Source organism: Nansenia antarctica, assembly GCF_963989245.1.
Source record: "Nansenia antarctica genome assembly, chromosome: 4".
Taxonomy (NCBI): Eukaryota; Metazoa; Chordata; class Actinopteri; order Argentiniformes; family Microstomatidae; genus Nansenia; species Nansenia antarctica.
The window spans coordinates 59968977-59993624 of NC_137689.1; the positions used below are offsets into that span (position 1 = coordinate 59968977).

General features: G+C 42.7%; 1 protein-coding gene across 1 annotated transcript; it reads left to right on the forward strand.

Annotated features, from left to right (window-relative positions):
• Positions 1-20896: 20896 nt before the first annotated feature.
• ntmt1 (N-terminal Xaa-Pro-Lys N-methyltransferase 1) lies at positions 20897-24212 on the forward strand. Its single transcript, XM_080528518.1, has 4 exons — positions 20897-20992; positions 21971-22140; positions 22464-22716; positions 23202-24212. The coding sequence occupies exons 2-4, from the start codon at positions 21976-21978 to the stop codon at positions 23456-23458; spliced, it is 675 nt and encodes a 224-aa protein (XP_080384644.1). The 5' UTR covers positions 20897-20992; positions 21971-21975; the 3' UTR covers positions 23459-24212.
• Positions 24213-24648: the final 436 nt, after the last annotated feature.

Consider the following 24648-nt stretch of genomic DNA (forward strand, 5'->3'; position numbering starts at 1 on the left):
ATGCAACGCCCGGTTATACTGTGTTTCTGTCTAGTTTCTAGAGCCATGGCGTCATAACGATGGTATTAAGAGGTAGAATAATTCAGGGAGGAATGTGTCGGACATCACTGAAGGCCTAGGTGTGAAATGCACCGCCCGCCACTGCTAACTAGGTAGTAGTGGGGATTACTCACCAAATCCATTGCAGCGCGATAAAATGGCTTGACTAGCGAGTGTGTCATTGATTTTCAACAACGTTTAATTCTTTTTACATTTTTCAGAATAAAAGTCTGAACATTTGGTCAGTTGCCGATTTGTTCCCTCTTTCACCAGCTGATGTCACAATTATCGGGAGCAGAATTACAGATAAATGCACAGCCACACAAATCAACCTTCCTGGATTTTAAAACCAGCCAGACTAAAAGATTTTATTTTAATTTTATTTTTACTCTTCCAAATTGGGTCAGACGGGTGTTGTTTAAAAGAAGAAAGAAAGAAGGAAGAGCTGCATGGAAGAGGAGAGCGATTGCGAAACCAGCTAGCTAGCTATAGCAAGGCTACTTTCTGCTCCATCTTGGTAGTGACTGCAGTACAGTTACAATCAGGTCCTGTCACTGTCCTCCCATTCAACCCTTGGTTTGTCGTTGTCCCCCCCCACCCCCACACACATACAGTTTCTCTTCATCTCTCTCTCTTTCGTTCTCGTCATCACCATCTCACTCTTTCATTTGCTCACACCCTCTGTTTCTTTTCAATACTTGATATTTTTTTCTCCTTGTCTCTCTTATTAATTTGTCCCATCTCTATCTTCCCTCTACTTTCTCTCTCACTCCCCTGTTATACCATTCACCTCCCCCCCTCCAGGTTTGAACTCTCCTTCTTTTATCACTCTTTCTGTTGCTCTCTCAACCCTTCTTTTTCCTCTCTACTTTGCTTCACCACACTTTTTCTCTCTCCTTCCTATTCTCCACCTCCGGCTTTCCATGTCTCACCAACCTCTGTTGCTTTCTCTCTCTCTCCTCCCACCTACCACATTCTCTCCTCTGCTCTCTCCCTTTTCTCTTACTCTCTCCATCAGCCCTTTCGCTTTCCTCTTTATCCCAATATCTAGCACATTCTATTGATCTCTGTATTTCTATCCCTTTCCCTCTCTTCTTTCCTCTTCCACCTCACTCTCCCCCCTTTCTCTTTATTGCTCCCCCATATGTCTGTTTCTCTCACCCTTTCTCTCTCTTTCCCCCCCTTCTCCTCCCTATGTTCTATTCCTATCTCTCTCACACATACTCTCATCCCCTTTCCCTCCATCCTCTCCCCCTTATCTCTCTGCTTCTCCTCCATCTCTCTCTCTGTCTCTCCCCCTCCCTCTCTCATTGTTTGGTCTGTAATCAGAATGCGCTGGGCAGATTAGAGCAGACAGGAAAGTGGAGCGCGTGCTCAGCCTTGCCTCCGCGCCTCCGCCTGTGACCTAGAAAACAGGAGCCTCCAGCCTGAGAGAGAGACAGAGAGAGAGGAGGGAGTAGAGAGAGGAGTAGCATGAGAGAGAGAATGGGTGAAAGAGAGAAAGGAGAGAGAGAATAGGGTGGTGAAAAGAGATAGGTGGAAAAAGAGAGGACAAGAAAGAGAGGTAGGGAGAAATGAGACACAGGACTCAATACATTTCCAACATAGAGCAACATTTGGGCTCCAGACCGCAAACTTCAAAACTATGAGCAAACTTCATCTTGTCCTAACCCAGCACTACATACAAACTATTCAGCACTAAACCCATTGGAAAAAAAGTATTTGAATACAATAACTGTATTGGCCATTTTCAATCCATGTACTGCACAATTATACTATACCAAACGTTATTGGAGATGATAAACGTTATAAGGGCAGGGACTGAGAAGGAAAGGAGAGAGGGAGAGAGTCAGTACATCAGGGCGAGTGAAGGAAACAGAGAGAGAGAGAGAGAGAGAGAGAGAGAGAGAGAGAGAGAGAGAAAGAGAAATGGGTTAGGCAAGCACACTGGGTTGAGGGAGGGGTTGAGAGATTGTGTAACGTTCTGTCCTATTTAATCCTGTAAACACACACACGCGCCCACACACACACACACACACACACACACACGCGTGTAGCGTCCCATTCTCTGGAGCGCTTTCACACAGCCATACACAAATCGGATCAGACACTGGACTTACGCAGACACTTAACTGGGGTGTGTGTTCAGTAGGGTAAAAACATGTTGCAGATATATTTTCTCATAATAGAAATAACTTTGCTCTACATGAAAAGATAAAATAATTTGTTGTACTCTTGAATTGTTGTTACATTTAATGAATTCTCTTAAACGTTATAAATGCTTCAATCTCGTGAATAAGCCCCTGATGTCACTAGATTGACTCAAACTTTGAGAGAGTATCACTAATATAAGATCATGGGGAATCGAGTATGAAGTTGCCCCTAACTGCTGATATAAGTTCAGTTTTATCTTTGCATCCCAAATGGTTAAGGCTAACGCCGGGTGCACACAAAGCCATTGCGTTGCGTTGCACCGGAAGTCATTCATCTCAATGGGGCCGTTGCGTTGCCGTTGCGTTGATCAGTTGCGTTGCTCTGCATTGCGTTTCCTGACCGTCAGGGTGCGGCAATCAGTTAAAAAAAAAATCGGCTTTTGCGTTGCGTTGGATCCGTCAAAACAACCGGAAGTAGTTTCTTGCACGGAGCTCTCGCCTCAGATTTTAAATCCTCAATTTTGGCCGCCATTGGCTAAAATCTGTAATTTGGCTCTACAAGTGTTAATATGTCATTTTATGAAGTTTTTATATGTTTTCAGGCAAGAAAGTAACCATATATATTCACAAAATGTGTCCAGTTTATCAAAATAACCCGTTTATATATCTGATCTGACGTTTTTTTCCCCACTTCTGTGGGAAACTTCGCTAGCAACATGAGTAGATGTAGCTTTCTGCATCGCACGTTGAAGTACGTCAAGTCCATCCCACCAGGTTGCGCCAGAACGACGCAACGCAACGCAATGGCCCTGTGTGCACCCGGCGTAAGAGAGAGGTTCAGGAATTGCTTGTCCAATAGAAATCCCAGATCACGCCTGTTGGCCGTGTCATGGCAGCGCTACCTTATTAGGCTCATGCGCAGAATGACGTATTGATGTCATGTTTCAGAGCGGCACGAAACTGTGCATGTGCAGAAGTGTATGGAGTTAATTATGTGCCCAATTATTTCGAGAAAAAAAAAAGTTTGCGCAAAAGAAAATACATTTTGCGCAAAGGAAAATCGATTTTGAACAAAGGAAAATCGATTTTGTACTCAATAAAAGTTGTTTATTTGCATGTCTGCTAAAGTTGTCAATCACAACATGTACGGACCAAAGGCGATTGGAGGAGATGAGAAAATTGTGTTAAGTGTGAAGATATACATTACAAAACGTACTAGGCGTTGTATGAGCCATCTTCCGGATGTTCAATATTTAATATCTCTTCACTCTAAATCTTATATCTTCACTCTTCAACCTTCAACCATCAATTTTCTCATCTCCTCCAATCGCCTTTGGTCCGTAAATGTTGTGATTGACAACCAGGCCAGCCAATCAGACATTTTAACACATTTAAGAACTGGCCAGCCAGCCAGCCAATCAGAATTCTGGCACATTTCTAGCAGGGTAAAATGTTTTGAGAGAGAGAAGAATCAAATGTTGAAGGTCAAGCAAATGTTGACGATCAGCTGTGCTACGTGCATTTTCAACTTTAGCAGACATGCAAATAAACAACTTTTATTGAGTACAAAATCGATTTTCCTTTGTTCAAAATCGATTTTCCTTTGCGCAAAACGTATTTTCTTTTGCAAATTTTTTTTTTTTATCGAAATAATTGTGGCACATAATTAACTCCATAGTAGTGAGGCACTCCCCTTGAAACAAAGCAATTTTTCACGAGAATTAAAATCTGGCAGTTTGTCAAATTTGAGTAGTCATGACATATACATTTATTTAAATGTTGGTTGTGTAATCGAAACCCCTCTTTGTTTCTGAGAAATAATAGCAAATTTGTCACTCTCTTATTCACATTAATAAAGCCAAATCATGGTTCGGTCTGTTTGGTCTGTTCCATGTTCCAGGAAGCTCCCGTATGTTGGGACTTGGTATGCTGGGTTTGAAACCTAGGATTTTGGGACTGATCCTTCGTCTGCAACTCATATCCAGAGAATTGGAATTACACGTTTATTGAAATTAATTTACTTAATTGTTTGTCCTTAGAATGCTATAGGTTTGCTTTGCAGACCAGGGTCAAAACTTATTTAATGACTTTCAAATACATTGGGGCACAATTGAGCTTGCTTGAAAAGTAAACAGACACACAAGCACACACACACACGCGCACACACACACACATACACACACATACACACACACACACACACACACACACACTGCCTCGTTCATGCATGTTCTTTCCTCCTCCAACAGCCCTAAATCTCTTAGGTCCCACATTCCTCCACTTTCCTCCCCCATACAAAACCAAGGCCAGGTGCCCCCCTCTGCTAGGCCATGATGTAATGGGATGGTAATGCTGCACATCAAACAAGAGCTAGGCGCCACAGACCTACCCAGAAACTGTGCGCCAGGAGACCTGACACACACACACACACACACACACACACGCACGCACGCACGCACGCACGCACACACATACACACACACACACACACACACACACACACACACACACACACACATACCTTTAAGTCTGAAGAATCGAGTTCAATGTTGGTTTTAAAGCAGGCAAGGTGCAAAGTGGTTGGTGTCAGACACATACCTACAGTATGAGGTTGGGGGTTAACACCATAGATATCTAAATATAAGAACACTGCTTTGGAGTTTTCCCAAGTGAGGCTATTGGGGGACATGATTGCTTTCAAGGACATTTCAACATCAAAGCAGCAGCAGCCATTTACTTGAACCATATACATTGTCAATAGCCTAACAATGATGTCATGAGCAGTCATATCATAGAGCTAGAAGACTAGAGAGGCTCTGGAATGCTCTGGAATGTAACAATTTGGAGTCATCTTCTACAGATTTTACAGACAGAAAGTCAGACAGACAGAACAGAAAAAACAAAAGAAAACAAAAGACAGCGACAGTGACAAAACTAGACTAGGGGCCAAAGGCCTTGGTGAACAGATATGTTTTGAGGGCTGATTTGAAGGTGTCATGGGTCGGGGCATTGCAGATCACTGTGGGGAGAGAGTTCCAAAGGGTGGGAGCTGCCACACTGTTCTGCACATCCTGGAGCCTGTCCAGGGCTTGCTATAGCTATAATAGCTATAATACACAGGTAAAGTGATTATAACCATGACAATGAAAATGTGACATGGTTTGGTCATTTGGGCAGCAAGTCAGCAACCAATCACAATGTTATGACTTTTATTTTGAAACACGGAAATACACAATCACAACACAAACTCGCTAGTCGAGCCAAAATACTGCAATGCAATGGATTCTGTGAGTAATCCCCACTGCTACCTAGTTAACTACTTTACTACTTTACATTGTTAGCAGGCTCACAAAACAAGCTGTGTTAGTTGACTAGTGAGTGTGTCATTGATTTTCAACTAAGCTGAAATGTATTAATGTACGTATTGTATTTTTCTAATTAAAAGTCCCAACATTAAATCGGATGCCGACTTGCGGACCAAAGACCATGTCACAAAATAATATTTTGCTACTAGTAATATCAACAAGCCGTCTGGAGAGAAAAGCAAAGCAAAGCTTGTAGTGGCATCAAACAATGTAGTAACCACCGCCTAGGCACGGCAGGTGTTTTGACGCACATCCAAATATTAAAACCAACAAAGTCGTAATCCAGTCCAGAAAGAATTGCAACAAAAATATGGATTTATTCCCCTTTAAATATAAACATAAAATTCACAGTTCCAATAGCATCTTTAGAAAACTGAAAATAACTAAAGAACTAAATATCATTCCAATACTGACTCACTTTCTATAGTGTCTTTCTTTGAGTTTCCTCAAGTTGTTTCCTTGAGTTCTCATTGAGTTGAGTTTGTCAGACTCTTTCCTTGAGTTGTGTGTTGTGGTCAAAAAACGGTTCCCTTACCCAAGCCTGCCAGGACTTCCTCCCTGCTAGCATCACTTCCTGCCATTTAAACAATTTCCTTGACACAGTTTAGACCAATGGGCACTAGGGGGGAGCCATCATACAACATCATATTCTAATAGTTCATGCAATCATTCATACTTCATTCAATCATCATGATCATTACTCAATAGCATTCAATAGTATTCATTTGGCTCCTACAAAGCTTGTATTGGAATCTGGAATCATGTTGCTTGCCACTGACTGTTTATGACCTATTATGGCATGCTAATTAATTGAAATGACTGATGATATCACTGGACGTCCTTCGATAATCGGATTGAACGTAAATTGTTGTTGATTGACCGTGATGTTTGTTACTGTAATAGTCCTATTCCTTTTGAGCTTTTGAGTCTCTAGCAGCAAACTGAAATAACTCTATTAGAGAGAGTACATCTAGACTGTGCAGATGTGATGTGTTTGTGCTCAGCTATGGTCAGGCTCTTTGTGTGTGTGTGTGTGTGTGTGTGTGTGTGTGTGTGTGTGTCTGTTTGAGTGGGATATACTGTACTGCATTGTTTATTCTGTGTGGGAGGGTAGCAATGTATCTCTACTATTGAATCTACTATACCCATTCCCAATTGTGTCCTGGTTCATGCATACAAGACTTGTGGACGATATTATATAAAAAACTGAAGATACCCAAAGTAAGTGTTACGATCAGATAGGGAACCCAAGTGCAGACACAGACCAGAGACTGATTTAAGTAAATAAGGTATATTTATTTAAGGACTGAGGCAGAGAATGGTCGTAAGGCAAGCGGGGGGGGTCAGGCAGGAGAAGTAGTCGGCAGGCAGGCAGGGGTCTAGGCAGGCAGGAGGGCAGGCAGGGGTCTAGCCAGGGGGAGTAGTCGGCAGACAGGCAGGGGTCGAGGCAGGGGGAGTAGTTGGCCGACAGGCAGGGGTCTAGGCAGGGAGACAGGTAGCAAGACTGGTAGGGCAGTAGGGCAGGTAAGGCAGGAGGGCAGGTAGGAGGACTGGTGGGGCAGGCAGGCAGGCGGGCATGTAGGGCAGGCAGGCGGGTAGGAGGAGGGCAGGTAGGCAGGAAGGCAGGTAGCGAGACTGGTAGGGCAGGAGGGCAGGCGAGTAGGTAGGAGGACTGGTGGGGCAGGCAGGCAGGCGGGCATTTAGGGCAGGCAGGCGGGTAGGAGGAGGGCGGGTAGGAGGAGGGCAGGTAGGCAGGAGGGCAGGCAGGAGGGCAGGCAGGCAGGCAGGTAACAGGAGTCAGGCTGAACGGAAGGGGAACTGAAGTTATGATCCGGCAACGTAGTGAAGGCTGGACCGGGTCTTTATGGAGGGCTAACGATGAGGTGATTGTGAACAGCCGGACAAAACGCACACCTGAAGCCACTCCTGCCAATTAGAGGGAGAGAGAGAGAGAGAGAGAGAGGAAAAGAGGGAGAGAGGCACTGCCCACTACCTCGAGGTAGAGGGCGTGACAGTAAGGCCATGTCCACACAGAGACGAATTTGGGTGTATCCGCCAAAGTTTTTTATTGTATGGCCGTTTCGTCCACACGGAAACGGGTTCTGGGAGCCTGAATACGATATTTTTGGAAAACGGGTCCCAGAGTGAACAAATCTGAAAACGCCACCCTTGCATTTCCGTCTTTACAAGCCATACGCAACTTTCCTGAAACGATGACACCATAGCCCCATCTCTCCCTTAACCCGCATGCGCTAACCCAGCCAACAACAACAACAACAACAACAACAACAATGGTGCCTTACAGGGTTGTTGCGTTCCTGCTGCAGAAGCTATTGAGCTTGATTGGGCTTTTACAGCAAAATGTACTGCTCCTCTACTACCACCGTCAGCAACAAATGGACATGGAGAACAGCTACAACATGTTCTTCAATATTGAATTATTATATTATTAAATTATATTAAATAATTATTGTATTTTCTGCCATTATTCTTCTTCGTGTGACTGTTCATCAGTTTTGCGCATGCTCCATTCTTCTTCTCTATTTTTGATGTAATTTGCGGCAGCCTTTCAGCATTTACAGTGGTTTCGTTTGGACGCACATATTTCTTGAGACGACTTCTTGTTTACGGAAAACTTTTTTAAAACGAAAAAGAAAAAGATTGGTTCCGTTTCCATGTGGATGTGACCTGAATTTGCATGACTTATGTAGCAAGTTAGAGCGCTGGAGCGCACCCGGGGTACTGTCTAAAGCCCAATTTATACTTCTGCGTCGAATTAACGCGCGGCTACGCCGTAGCCTACGCAAGGGCTCTCCCAGTTTATAGTTCTGCGTTGGTCGGTCCGCGTCGCGCTGGTCGGTGTACTCATAGCGGCGGCATAATAGCGATCAAAAAACTTATTTTTGTTATGCTTGTTGTAAAGAAAATGTCTATAATGCATTGAAATGACAGTAAACTAAGATAATAAGACGGTTATCATAATTTTTCAAATCTTTATTAATAAGTAATTACAGAAAAAGTAAATGACATTTCTGTCATGACTTCCGCATTTACGAGAGAGTCGGAATGTCACGCTACCAAGCGGACCAATCACAGTTCTTATAGATAACTTTACATTAAATATGTCTATCATAAATATCATTGAACAGCCTTCTCCCTGTAACTAATCATTTATTTCTAAATAAACAGGATTGTACATCTCGTAAATGTGAATCGCGCTCCTTATTGGAAGGCTGTGCCTGACGCTTCCATAGGGTGCTCCGTTGGAATCGTGTACTCATAGCGGCATAATAAATAAAAGTTCTATGATGCATTGAAATGACATTAAACTAAGATAATACGATGGTTATCATAATTTTTCAAATCTTGTAATTACAGAAAATTACAGAAAAAGTTAATTACATTTCTGTCATGGCTTCCGCATTTTGGCCTACGAGAGAGTCGGAATCATGTTGGAATCATGTGCTACCAAGCAGACCAATCACAGTGCTTACGGTTGCGTAGGCACTGCCGCGTAGTTACATTTTTGGAGAGGTGCGCGTCAACCTACGCCTACACAAGCTTTTACGCAGAAGTATAAATTGGGCTTTAGGGCTTTCACACCGGCAAAGAACCGTTCCAGTTTGCGTTTGTGAACCAAGTCTGGAACCGGCCGGCGCATTCAGACCGAAACTCAATTGGTTTGGAGACTGAAAAGTTGGTTCTCAAGCGGGAACCAAAACATAGAACAGTCACGTCGTCAGTGGGTCACTGTGGGTGTGTCATATTCTAGGCTGCAAAGACCAGCAAGAAGGAAGGAGACAAAATGTAATCTAATCTAAATCTAATCATTAGTGATCAAAACAATTATCAAAAGTTTCATCATTCTCTCTATCTTCCTCACATGCACAGCAAACACACACACACGCACAAACGCAAATTTCGTAAAGGCCGATTTAAGCTTCTGCGTCGAATTTACGCACGTCTACGCCGTAGCCTACGTAAGGCGTCTCCAAGTTTATAGTTCTACGTTCTAGTTCTACATTCTACGCGGACCGCGTCGCGTTGGTCGGTGTACTCATAGCGGCATAGAAAAATATGCTTTTCTTATTCTATCTCGTTAACGGTACATGACTAAGACTCCATTCAAAGTTCAGTGTGTTCAGCATGGAGGTCATGGAGAATTTTAGTTATATTATTTAGAATTCTAACCCATTGTGACGCGGAGATATTCAGCCGTAAGTGATGGGTCGTCGTCGTCGTCCCCCCCGCTGCTGCTCGCAGCACCGCTTCCTGGTTGACGACTCCCGTTGACAGCGGGGGGAGAGAAAAGTTCTACCCGGGAATTCGCTCCTAGCTGTGTCGACCGTGATAGGAGTGTCGTATCGACACCATTCAAATGGTTTTGGATTCCCTGTCCTCTCCCCTATCCGGACACGTTTGAATTGTTATCCTAACCCACGGTAAATCACAGTTATTAACCCGCAAAGGGTGCCTCCGGGCACCGTCTTTGCCCGTGAATAACACCGGCTATGAAGGTGGTAGAAACACAAGACTGCTTTGCTAACTTCACCATCGGTATACTGTCATTTTGAGCCCTGAACCACCGCGCTGACACCCCGAGAAGTTATGCTTTGAACCGTAAACTCAATGAACCGGGAGTTCACCCGCTGCTGCTCGCAGCACCGCTTCCTGGTGGATGAAACCTCCGTTGACAGCGGGGGGGGGGGGGAGACAATTTCTACCCAGAAATTCGCTCCGCGCTGTGTCGACCGTGATAGGAGTGTCGTATCGACACCATTCAAATGGTTTCAGATTCCCTGTCCTCCCCCCTATTCAGACACGTTTGAATTGTTATCCTAACCCACGGTAAACCACAGTTATTAACCCGCAAAGGGTGCCTCCGGGTTGTGCCTGACTCTTCCATAGGGCGCTCTACTCAAAGCGGCATAATAGCGTTTTTTTTTTTTAATGTTTGTTGTAAATAAAAGTTCTATGATGCATTGAAATGACATTAAACTAAGATAATACGATGGTTATCATAATTTTTCAAATCTTTATTAATAAGTAATTACAGAAAAAGTAAATGACATTTCTGTCATGGCTTCCGCATTTTGGCCGACGAGAGAGTCGGAATCTTGTCGGAATCATGTGCTACCAAGCAGACCAATCACAGAGCTTACGGTTGCGTAGCCTACGCCGTCGATTTTACGCAGAAGTTTAAATCGGCCTTAAGCCATTTCTATTCCAGCAATGGAGCAGCTGGTTAGTAAGAGAGCGTAGAAAATGTCTTTTGTTGAGAAAATAGTGTTTATTTCAGATACTGTAGTGGAAGATATTATCCTCATTTCCAGTGAAGTAGCTGCCATCTAGTTGTGAAATGTTTGTTTCCTGCCCCTTCATCCCCCATCGTTGATGACGCAGATGGTTCTGGTTACACTGGTATGAACGCGGGCTGGTTCGCCAGACAGCACCACGGTTCGGAGGTTCCCGAACGCGAGTGCGAACCAGAACGGTTCTTTGCCAATGTGAAAGCCCTATGTGACCGTTCAGAAATTTCAGTTGAAACCAGAGCAGATTTCCAGAGCGTTTTTACGAATGCACCCTTTATAAACTATGTTTTGTGTGGCGGTTAGGCAGTATTGGTATGAACTTTGAGTGGTTAAGTTAATGGTAAGTTGTCAGGAGAAGGCATCAGCAAACATTAGCATAACATAAGCAACAATAATTAGCAAATATTGTTGTCCATAGTCCATATAGTTGTCCATAGAACCAGCGACTCCACCACCCCACTAATATGGCGTTTCATCTTCCGTATTCACGGACGGTTAGTTTCATTTGCTCTATTCCAGTTCTTTAACAATTGACTAATGATAGTAAATTTATAGTCAATGATAGTCAATTGGGGTATTTTAAGAACATGTTTTGGGTTGCATTAAGGTTCACTTTCATTATTCACCACATCCAGACCCCTGCAGAACTGTCATGGTGCACGGTTCACGTTCATAACTTACTTCTGACAATCAGTGTAGATGAACCAGGGGATTCTGTTACCATGCAGGCCAAACTTGCAATCACTTCCTTTTCACTACTTGGATGCATGATGAATTTATCACCAATTCGATTGTCGTATGGCATGATGTTGTTTGCCCGTTGAAATGTTGTGTGTTCAAAAGGACATTTTAAACACATTGTTCATTCCAATGTGCTTGTTTGTTCTGAAATGTTATCAAATGAGCAGTTATGGTTTTAAAGTGTGCAGTTTTGCATATTGTCTTTTTACATATGTTTTAAAGGAGCGAAGTCTATCAGAAATCTGCCACTGATGGCTAACGCGGTGAAATACAGTTTGAAGATCCAAAAAACAACATCCTCCCTAATAATCATATAACCCCCCCTGTATGTACACACGATTCGAAGAGGCAGTCAACAGAGACAGACAGGTGAAAATCGATGAGTCCACTCCCCTAGAATACCCTAGGCCAGTAACATGTTTGTATACAAACTGAGTGTGGGGTAGGACACTCCATTTTAGAAAGCACTAAAATGTGTTTGGAAATGAAATATTTCTTACAAGGATCTCATTCATCGTTACTGATTAAACATAGTCTTTACAACTATTATGAAGCTTTTAGAAAGCTTGAATATTACATATTGCACCTGTAACAAGCATACAACCTTCCCTACCCTTAACCATCTCCTCTAACCTTGCCACGCCCCCCCCCCCTTTTTTTTATTTCCCCGGGAAATTGCTGTGTTAATTCTTTCTTGTGCCTGTTGCCTGATGCTCGTTAATACTGTGTTCTATGTACTCATGTTATCTGTTGCGTGTTGTTTCCGTGTTCTTGTTTACCCATACTGTCGTGTCTTTGAGTCCCTGAAAAAGCGCTTTATAAATATAATGAATAATAATAATAATAATAATTATTATTATTATTATTATTATTAAAGTCAATTCACCTTTTGGCTTTCTTTTCCAGTGGTCACATTTATCAACCCCTCAACCAAATACCACACTTTTCAACATTGTACTATTAGTACTGAAGTGGTGTGCCCATTGGGTACAGTAGATGTAGATAATAGAGGACTTTTGTACAACAGTTCCTCCCTCTTTTCAATTCCTTCCCCTATCTCTCTCCCTCTCAACCTCTCCTTCTGCAGAGAATGTTGTGTCCTCTGCTCTCAGAATCTGTCCTCAAGAGTCAAGTGTGTATGTGTGCGTTTTCTTGTGTGCGTGTGTGTGTGTGTGTGTGTGTGTATGTGTGTGTGTGTGTGTGTGTGTGTGTGTGTGTGTGTGTTAGAATGAACAGTGAAATTACAGACAATACTGGTTATACACCAAAACACAGACAATACTGGTTAATAATTATATGTTTATCGTACTGGAGACTAGGTCAACGGAACTGGCAATATGCTCAATCCTTATTCCTCATTCTGCTTTGTGTCATTGCTTAGATGGACATATCGTCATAATATTGCCTTTTACAGTATGTCCATCTTCCAACATTTCTTTATCTGTCTTTCTCCATAACATTTCTACTCTGCATTGAACATGGTATTCGTTTTTTCTTAGCCTTGGCTTTTTTGAGTCCACATGGACTACAACAGACACACACACACACACACACACACACACACACACACACACACACACACACACACACACACACAGTAACCTCTCCATGGCCTTTTCTAGCAGCTGCTGGTTGAGCACACACATGCTCCCTACGACATACGCATGCACAGAGTGTGCACACTCTCATACACATGCTACACACGCTTCACCAACCCCACTCTCCCTCCTTGCGTCATAAGAGGAGCACACACACTCTCCACATGCTTGCACACACACACACACACACACACACACACACACACACACACACACACACAGCATCTCATTTATGAAGGCTGGGCTGCTTAAATGCACACATGTAGGAGTGTACACACATGCATGTAATAGCATGCACGCATCAAGTGGATGGTAGGGTGATTGTGAACATGAGTGCACCAATTGTACACATTAACGGTCCACAACTAGAGGCCATTCTTGCTTCAGGTAACTGTCCCCTAGATATATTGTATCTTCGGGGTAGGCCTGGTTCAGTTGCAGCATTAAACCTGTCTTAAATGCAAAAATGCAAAAGCTTTTATTGATAAATAGGCCTAACTACTAACTATTGTGCACTTGCAATTCCCATTTCGACCCAGCAGTTTTTCTTATATAGCCCTTTTGAAAGTGAGATACTATACCAACAAGGGATGTGAGGAGAATAGTTAGTGAGAAGTGTCTCTTTTTTTCAGTTCTGTGTTACTAATTATTATAGGTGCAGTAGGCATTTCTCCTTTCAACATTATGCCCTTCAGTTAAAATGGCCATAGCTTAGGATACTTAAAAAGTGGTATGTACATTTAAATTGTAATGTAGTCCAAAATGTGTATGTCTGAACAAAGTTAAGGTGGATCTCATATGAGGTGTACATCAAATTTCCAATATCTTACGTTAATGACAGAAACTGGACAAAGTAAAGTAAAAGAAAATACATGGAGAACAGCATAACGCTGCAGTGCCCTCCCCTGGAACATTTGCCAAAGTACAATTCACCTGAAGATTTGAAGATTAATAAGCAGCCCCCAATGGTGACTTCTTCAACACAAGCCTACCACTACCTGCAGTAGCCTAGGTAAAGACGTAGATGAAATACTTCTACATATTGTCATTACCTAGAGTATATCTTGATATCTTGATGCACAAATAGGCCTACACTTTCTGATAAATTAAATTAAATTAAATTACAGTGAAATACCTTGATAACGTCAGGAAAGTTTATTTGAATTGTGGGTTGAAGTGTTCACCTTTTAATTCTGCATTATTGCAGATCATTCCACTTTTTCGAATGGGCTACAGGAGTGGAATAATTGCTATAGCCTACAGAACCAACTGCGTGCAAATCTATAAACATTGGGAAAACTCCTAGGTTGGTTTCAAATACAGGGTATACAAATTGTCCCAAAACATACATGATCAAACCGGACAGTCCCATTTCTATGCTATGCTCTTACAGTGCATTGTATAGCATAGATAGAGAACATGATTTCATGAAGCACAACATTGCCATCTATCGGTAGCCCCAAAGAGAAAAAAAGAGTATTGTTCTATTCATAGTAGAGTAGAGGCCACTGTTTTATATTACTTTACCCTCTCCAAAGTTTTAATCTAATATGTTCCATCTTTCTCATGACCCTGTCAAAGTTGACATAGGTGGATTGTCCCTTTAAAACCAACTCCTAGTGGATGCACTGTAAGTTAACAGGCACATCTCAAATCATTCAAAATGTGGTCATTTTGATTAAATGAGGTCACTGCAGCAATGAATTTGACTAGAGCTTTGCTTTGAGGAATATTAATTGTTGACTTGATTGTTGACATACTGTATTGCTGGCAAATTGGATGAATGTTTTTATGATGAAGAAAACTATTTAATATTTATTTGTATTTGATGTTCCATCTTTTACATTTTTTTCCTGGTTTGGCCCTGATGTTGGTTGTAAATTAGCTCAGACAATTTAAGTTACATACTTTGCTTCCTTAGATACTGAGTATTTTGGCACCATAGTGTCTAATTCATTCTGGAAATATGTCCATACGCTAATGTATATTACATTATAACAAAATTATATTTCAGAAAAATAAGGACCCAACATTCAGATGATAATTCAATAGTGCTGGAATGTTTCCTGTTTGCTTGCTTGTCATATTGTCACCTGTTATTGAGCATTAGCAGACACACACGTCTTTACTCTTCAGTTTGATTGGAACGGAGTTGCCTCCTTCCCTCTAATTGGCCAGCATCCAGATCTCAAACAACAAGACTGTAGATCTGTCAAGACTCTGTGTAATGAGATTTTTATATGGAGGAGATACAAATAACTGTCAGCTATTGATAAGGTGCCTGCACTTCACACGTATTTCAAACACTGCATTGATAGTCATGTAAACCATACGATAGCAGTTTGGCTATACTTTGCAATAGATTTCCCATGTATATTTAGTACAGCGATATTGGTAATACCCTTGGCTCTGAAAATAATTTCCATTAGTAATATTCAAATATACTTCAGGGCCCAAAATCAAGCTATATTATTCAGGAATAAGCCAGAGTATGGATTTGAAATGAGCTTACATGCATACATCAGGAATAAAAAATCTAATCAAATCCACCTTAACATATATCACATATCATGTAAGATGAGGGACAGGGGTTGGCATGTTCATATGCATCAACCATGTGGTGTGTCATGCTTGTATGTAACTGTTTCTGTGTAAGCGTGTGGGGTATGTAGATAGATGGCCGTGGCGGGGGGGTGGTAACCTTGGGCCCTTGTCAAGGAGAGGGGGAGGAAGGTCCTGATGTGATTAGGATGATGAGTTTCTCCCACTGACCTCCACCCCCAGTGACCCCATTGGCTACCCTCCCCTACAAACCCAACCAACCCCCACCTAGCCCACCCAACCCCACTGTTGCCCCTTGTTGGACCTTCAAGCTCTTCCACCCCCACCACTGCCCCCCATCCCAGATGGCATGTCTGCAACCTGGATTTGACATGACATGTAGAAAAGTAGGAGAGGGAGGAGGAGGAGGAGAATGAGGAAGATGAGGTGGTAGAAAAGGTCAGAGAAAGCTGCTGGGATACAAACAACACAAACAATATCCCACTATTTTCCTTCTAGGTATTAATCTTCCATTACAACATACAACTACACCACTTCCACACCTCAAACCTGTCTTATTGTAGGCCCATACAAGGTATAGATTTCTGAAGCAATGTTGTCAAAATCCAGAACTCACCACAAACATCCTGGTATTCCTGTTCCCGTCTATCCCTAGTCATCCCTAGTCAAAAAATTTATTTTTTTACCATTGCAAACATAAGCATCATGCAAGCTGTCTACACGTACAATTCTCTGATGATTCATACAGTGAGTTTGCTGACTTTTAGGTGAGATGACCATTAACAAATATTTCAGTCCTGTTTATAGCAATGACATAATGTGACATGTGGTCCGCATATCGGCAACCAATCAAAATGGTCAGACTTTTCTTTTGAAACACTACATTTCAACATTATTGGGAATCACAACACAAACTTGCTAGTCAAGCCAAAATGCTACACAAGCTGTGCTATACAAGCTGTGTTAGTTGACTAGCGATGTGTCATTGATTTTCAACAACGCAGAAATGTATTCACATTTTTCCAAAGAAAAGTCTGATCATTACATCAGATCCCGATATGAGGACCAAAGCATTAGAACGTGTCACATATGAATTACTAGCTGCTAATGGCAATGGGAGTTCCAGTCACAAGATCTTCACATCACCTCATGGTTCGATCAATTAAAAAAGATAAACAATACAGGGGGTACACCAACCAGCATGGGGCATACCCCCTTCATTATCGACTCACCATGCTGGCAACATCAAAAGGCCTCCATAGACTCTGAAGTCAGGTACAGAATACTAGTATTCACAACAAAGAAACAGGGATCAACCAAAAAAGTGCAAAAGTGCAATACATCAACCTCCAGCAATAGACTACAGTAAATCATTAAAATGTATTATAGCTGCTGGGATAAAAGACCTCCTGGTCAGAATGTCATGCTACTTCTTCCCACAGCCTAAAGCAAACTCTTGCAAGGCAAAGTGGCAACAGCCCTACACTGTCATTAGAAAGAACACTACACGTGAACCTCCTGAAGGAATTCACAGAATGGGAGAAAAGGAGTGAACAGCAATCTCAACAATGGTGTGGGAAGTTCCAGAAGAGGATCAGCAACTCAAGATCAGTGGGAGGATCCTCGGATGGTGGTCTGGGTCATCTGGATGAGTGACAACAGCAGGACCTAAGACAGTCACAGAATCTCTTCCCTTCTCTTTCAGGACAAGCCTGGCCACACTGATGTTATTGAGCACATCATCATTCTCAAGGGCCCACACACCCATCCAACAGAAGCCTTACCTTATCCCAGAGCGGATGGTGCAGGCCAGGCAAGATGAGGTAACCACAATGTTGGAGATACAGAACCTTCAAAGAGTGAATGGTCAAGTCCAATTGTGTGGGATGGGAGTATTCCGTTTTTCAGATTTCAGAAGGCTAAATGCTGTTTCTTGCTTTGACGCATAACCAACTCACCTAGCTCAAGAGCTAGAGGTTGCAAGTTTTATATTGTAACTGTAACGATGGTTAAAGTAGCAAATGTATTTCCCCTCACATAGGATACACAAAGATATACTGTATAGGACAGAACATTCACGGAGGGCATGCCCAGGCAGAAGGAGAGCGGGTCCAAGTGGGCTACACACAGAAGACTATTTGATTTAACTTTCCTGTATTAAGAAAATAAAACTGTGTATGCTTATCTCAGTGTATAACATGTGATTTGAGCACACCAGACCATCACCATTTGAACGTACGCTCACTTCATAAATACAGAGCTATTCAGTTTAATATAATACAGCATGCACAAGACACATAGCACAATGACTCAACAATCAACTGAAGGGAATGACAAAAATAACATAAAGCAAAGACAACAAGGAGCAACAGAAGAAAACAGAGACTAAGGGAGAAGGATGTCAGTAGAACAGAGGTATTAAGGTAGACAGGGAGAGGGCGGGGGGATAGGGGCTCTCTGGCATTGCTGACTAAGGGCTATCTGAAAAAGTGTTGATTTCCTCTCCATTTCTCCCGCTGTTTTGTAATTCTAATGAGAGAGGGAAAGTGTCAGGCAGAGACAGACAGAGAGAGGGGGGATAAGAGAGAGAAAGGGAGGGAGCAGAGCAGATCAGATTAGATATCGACTGACTTCAGGCTGTCCGGCCCCGCGACAGCCAGAACCAGGCTGAGTCATCAGTGAGACCTGCCAGCAGCTGGTGAAGAGGACAGAGAGAGACAGAGAGGGGGAGGATGGAGGAAAGAGGGAGATGGCGTAGAAAAGTGAGGGGCTGAGAGAAAGTGGAGAGGAGAATTGGGGAGCCAGGTCTCCCATTCGCAAAACCACTGCTTTAGCCTGCTAAGCGAAAGCCTATTAGCATTAGCTGTGTGTGTGTGTGTGTGTGTGTGTGTGTGGGGGGGGGGGGGGTATCGCAAGGTAATATTTTTTAACTGAGTTCACACAGCTAGCAATTTTATCTCAACATCACTGAGCCTCCACTTGGAAGTGTTCCTTCCGGTCTACACAATCTACACTGTTAGCCAAAGAGAAGAGGAACAGGGAGTGTAGTAGCATTCCAGGCCATCAGGGGCCGCCAGAGGGAGGCACCTAGGAGTCGCCAAGGAAATGGCGACCCCAACCATAACAGTATCTGTATATCTGAACATTGGCCTCAAACACTTGACAAACTACATTGTATGTAGTATTGTATTATTATTACAGTATTGTATTGTAGTATTGTATTATTATATTATAGTATTGTATTGTATGTGTCCAGGGACGGCTGGTATCAATGGGCTAGCAGGGCTCAGCCCCCCCTATCTTTTACAATAAATATGAGAAAGTTATTAAATTAAAGAAATATTAAAATATAAAAATTGTTGAATAATATAATTCATATATAATAATTGTTAAACCTTAGAACTGATTGATTTTGGTGGAACCTAGAGCAGCAACAGCACCGAATAGTCACAAAAAACTAGATATATCTAAATGGGCTGATTTTTTACAGCCCAAACTCCTAGCATCATCTTCCAATCATTGTTGTCACATTGTGATTGACAGGTGTATTGGCGCCGCCTTGATTTCCCGAAAATTTGGGCTAAATTAATTCAGCCCAGGCTGACTTTTGACCAATGACAGTACAGTGAGGGCAGGCCGACTGTAGGGGGGAGAAGAGTAGTGAAGTGAAGCGGCAAATGCGGGTATTAGCATGCTAAACGAGGTGGATTATTTACTTACTTTCTCATCCATTTTAATGTAGGAAAATTTGGAAGTGAAGAGACAGGGGGCACATCGTCCAAACGGTGTTCAAATAACACAAAAGGTCGAAAAAATGTTCTCCGAAAAAGTGTTCTGAAACTGTTCTCAGTAATCATCCTCAAAAGTGACATTGCAGATGTTAAACCCACAAACTCCACACTACTGTACACAGGGACGCGGGAAGGGGGGTGCTGAGGGTGCTGCAGCACCCCCTAGCGGCAGGCAGAAGGAGCTCCTCCTGCCTGAATTTAAAAAATAAAAATATTATTCAAACAATAATTTAAAACAATATAATAACTATTATTGCTTTTGGGAATAAAAATAAATGTGTTTTTTGTAATAAATGTAAAAATGTGTTTGTTAGTTTTAATGTTAGTGATCACATGGTCATATCTTGCTAGGGAATCTCTGAGTTCTTTAGCAAAAATGCTAAATCAGCCAGAACAATTGAAGTGGAGTTGGAAGAAGATGCTGAGCTTAACAACACTCCCATTAATGCTCTACTGTCGGATGTTGTTGAGAAAGAGCAACAGACGGCCAGAAACGTATTAGAACTGATATTCAGATCCATCCGATTCTTCGGCAGCGAAGGACTTCCGTTAAGAGGCAATAACAATCGACATGGAGTGCTGTCTGTAATAATGGTCAACATCATGTTTGTGGACATTGTGGGACACTGTGAGCTGAGTGGAAATTACTGTAAATTCCAACACATTGTTGGTCAAATATTTAACTAGTGTGTGGGTGCGTGCGTGCTTAACTATTATTGCCCGTGGGGGCCCGTCGTTATGCCACTGTGTGCGTGTGAGCGAACGAGCAATCAGCGAGAGGGAGGGAGGGAGAGAAATCGTTATAATTTTTTCCCTGGCAATTTTTTTCCCTGTAGCGTATATAGACAGCACCTCAGCACCCCCAGTCAAAATACCTTCCCGCGTGCCTGACTGTACATCACCATCAGCTCCCCTTTCAGTTTCTCTTTGCAGATCATCGGGAAATGTTCACTTGCACTGTATGTTTGTATTTAGTGTTACACATGTATTGCATTTCGATGTGTGTATTGTATTTCATTGTGGCATCGTCCTCCATACCCGAGCCATCTGTGCACCCAAGTCGGATATTTTCTTGGGTTTTATGAAAGGCGCTATAGAAATCTAAGTTATTATTATTATTATTATTATTATTATTATTATTAACGGTACGCTCTCGTTTTGGCGTTGGTGTAGTTTCGGCGTATGTGATGCTGAGTAGCCTACTTGCAATGTGTTTGTCCAGTAGGCTACCACTGGGTGGCGACATTCAACCATCACACTACTGTTAGGTGAAAGGGGAAGGCAGCGCAAACCAAATAAGGAAATGACGTATGTTCCAAAACACTTGGCAGTGGTGGTGGTGCTTTTGGCAACCAGAAAAGGCACAGTGTCAGTCGATTTGTGACATGATCAAGGAGTTTAGGGATTTGTGATCGAGACGTACGTGGGGAGGTAAGTTGCTGCCACTCCATTTGGACAGATTACTATTGATAAGTTTGAGATATTATGATTCCACAACATGCTCAAGACTATCCGCGCTTGCCTTGCACTGATTCACCGGGCTAGATAGAGTTAGCACGTGCTACTTAAGTTAGCTAGCCAACTCTTCAGTCACTTGCTGTCACTCTTCGCCGACAGCTCCACTGTGAGCAGAAATAGATCTGTGACTCGTGCATGCAGCGCTGCTTTCAGATTTTCAACTGGCTAACTGTTAAAAATCTGTATTATTCTATTGTAGTACAGTCATCACTTTAGCTAGTAGGTACTCACTCTTTTTCAAATGAGCCCTGGCCAAGAAAAGCAGCACTACTTAGTACTGTGCGCACACAGTATAAAAACATACAATTATACAACATAAAATAACAACAAACAGAAAGCAACAGAATCAGTGAGCAGATACAGGCTATACAAAGATAACCTAAGCACATTCGCATGTATGGATAATATGAAGACAAACTGGCCAGCAAAACCATTTTGAAAGGCCATGTCAGGTTCTGGTCTTTACATCTGATATGTCCAGCCTGCTATGAGTTAATATTTACTTCACCTATAATGCTTATAACTTATATTATCTGCCATTACACACAAGCCATTGGTGCACTTCCCTTGTGGGTTAGGGCAACTCAATCAATGGTAATGCCCTGCACTGACCCTGACCACAAGATGAGTGCTGACAGCTGAACTCGGGCCAGATTTGGCCTCTGAGGACGGTGTGTGTCTGACATCATCGGGGTCAGGTTTCACATGGCTTCATAGGGGGTCCCTGGGACTGACGAGAAAGGACAGTGCACATGCATGTTGATGGCTATGCCCTGTTGCACTGCACACAGTAAAGACTGCTTGGCTCTCAAAGCCACTGATTAATCAATGTATTACTACTATCACTGTACACTAAATATGTAAATGCTAGCCTTTATTTACCTTATCCAGACAGGATGAGCAACACACCAGTAGCTGAGAATGAAAAATCCTTCTATGCCAAGGCGGAGCACTACTGGAAGGAAGTCCCGCCTACCGTGGACGGAATGCTGGGGGGTTACGGCAGTATCTCCAGCATTGATCTCAATGGCTCCCAGAAGTTCCTGAAGAAATTCCTAGGCGTAAGGAACAACGTATTATTTCAATAGAAATACATCTAACAGGGCTTGAGGAAATAAGTGCAGAGAATTATATAATAACATGGATCCCACAAGTCAGTCTGTGTACCTTGAAGAAACAAGCTGTTTTATGACAGATTGGCCTGACCTCTAACACCTACCCCAATTGTATTTCAGTATGGTTCATCTTCATCCCTTACATTTACAATGGATTCATTGATATATCATTTTGTATTTAACAACAATGACCTCTTATATGAGAGGTGATCATGTTTAAAACTGTAGCAAGTCATTACTGTTGGCTAACGTTCCCACTATGCCCCAAGGAAGGCGAAGGGAAGACAGGTACGGGCTGTGCCCTGGACTGTGGTGCCGGCATCGGGCGCATCACCAAACGTCTGCTGCTGCCTCTCTTTTCCACGGTCGACCTGGTAGACGTCACCCAAGAGTTTCTGGACAAGGCCAAGACGTACCTGGGAGAGGAGAACAAGCAGGTGGAAAACTACTTCTGCACCGGCTTACAGGACTTCATACCCCAGGACGGACGCTATGATGTCATCTGGATCCAGTGGGTCATCGGTGGGTGTTTGGTCTCTCAATTCACTTCAAATGAGCTTCATTAGAATTAATGTTAGCTGATAATATTGAAATAGTGTCTGTGGCCTCTCTCTGGCTTACATTGTACAGAGTGTAACAAAACACTACTGGCCCATTGTTTGTTTGAGATTAGTGGCCATTCTGTTCCATTGACAAATGATATTTCTTAATGCTGGAATTATTCCAGTATATATTTGTTAATTTTCTCACAAAATGACCCTGCTGCATGTTTCTTATGCGTAATGGTACAGATGTTATATATAGTATATCCCACTTTTATTGACCCAACATTACCCCAGCCTTAAGGGGACAAGCTGGGCCTGCAAACCAATGTTGACTTTCGAAGTGGTAAACATTTGGTAACGGTTTGGTTAGGATTTATGGTTTGCAGGCCCATCTTTTTCCCATAGTCACTCCTGTGAATGAGTTGGCTACTATGCTAAGATAGCCCACCCCCTTCTCCTCAGGTCACCTGACAGATGACCACCTGGTAGAGTTCCTGCGGCGTTGCCGCGGCGGCCTGCGGCCTGAGGGGCTTATCGTGATCAAGGACAACGTGTCTTACGAGGGCGTGGTCCCAGACGACGTGGACAGCAGTGTGTGCCGGGACCTGGTTCTAGTCAGGGGCCTGGTAAACCGGGCAGGCCTGAGCATCCTCCACGAGGAGCTGCAGGCAGACTTCCCCAAGGAGATCTACCAGGTCCACATGCTGGCCCTGAGATAGGGATGGAGGAGTGGACGAGAAGTGCTAGGGGGTTCTCAATTCCACATTGGCTCTGAGGCACTTCATGTAGATCTGAAAGGATCAGATAGGTACCAGAAGGGCCCAGAGTCTTTCCTGACTATAGGAAGAATTCTGAACCCTAGGTATGAGCAATGTGGTAAACTGATTGGTAAGGTTAAATGTTTGTCATATTGTTTAGACAGATCTAATCCTGTCAGCTGCTCTACACAGTTGCCTAGGGGAATTTGGAATTGGGCAGAAGAGGAGGTTGGAGAGAAATGCCAAAATGCTGCTGCCAGTACTTCAGCTCGGGACCCTCATGACAAGCCTCCTATTGCTATTGACAGTCCAGCTGAGTGTGTCTGTGTGTTTTTGTCTTATGGTGTGTATGACCCACAGTTTGTGTGGGCGCATGCGGTACATTTTTTATGAATCTATGCTATCAGTATTATCATGACAGAGATCCCCTTTAGGGGCTGTGATGGTCTGTATGGGTGGGTGGTGGATAGGCCACAGGAATACATTTAATGTCAAGTCAACTCTTTTAACTTACGTATACACGTGCCTATACAGGAAAGGCCAAGGTCTATAGTATGAGTTAGAGCAGAAAGTTGCTATAGGTCCCTCCATATGCCTGGTTTTCATGGCGTTTATACATAGGACACAAAATTGATCATTTTACACTGTTTGTATGTGTGGGATTGGGCTGTTGAAGGCTCACTTTGTCCAATAACTTATTGGTGAGCGCTGATACGTATGCATTTACTGTGACTTTCTCCAAATGAGCATTTGAATGTCAAATGAAATAGAACTTTACAGAAAATCAGCCATTGTTGTGTTTTCTTGGTTACTGCCTATATGGGTCATTAGGTTATTATTTGGCATAGCCTTTTCTGCCATAGCAAAACAGTATATTGTATGAGTTGTGTTTCAAAGTCAAAGTCAAAAGTCACTTTATTGTCCCATCACTGGGAAATTTGTATTGGGCTTACACCCCACAGCAGCCAACAAAGAGCAACAGACAATACAGCATGTTAAAACACAAACAGAAGGCAGCCCTGATTAAGACAAGAGTGGAAATAAAACGATAAGCAAGATATGTTCAACATTCATCTGGAGCAGTTTAAAAGTTTAACAGAAACCGGAATAAAATAATTTTTAAATCTGTTTAATCTAGAGCGGGGGAAATC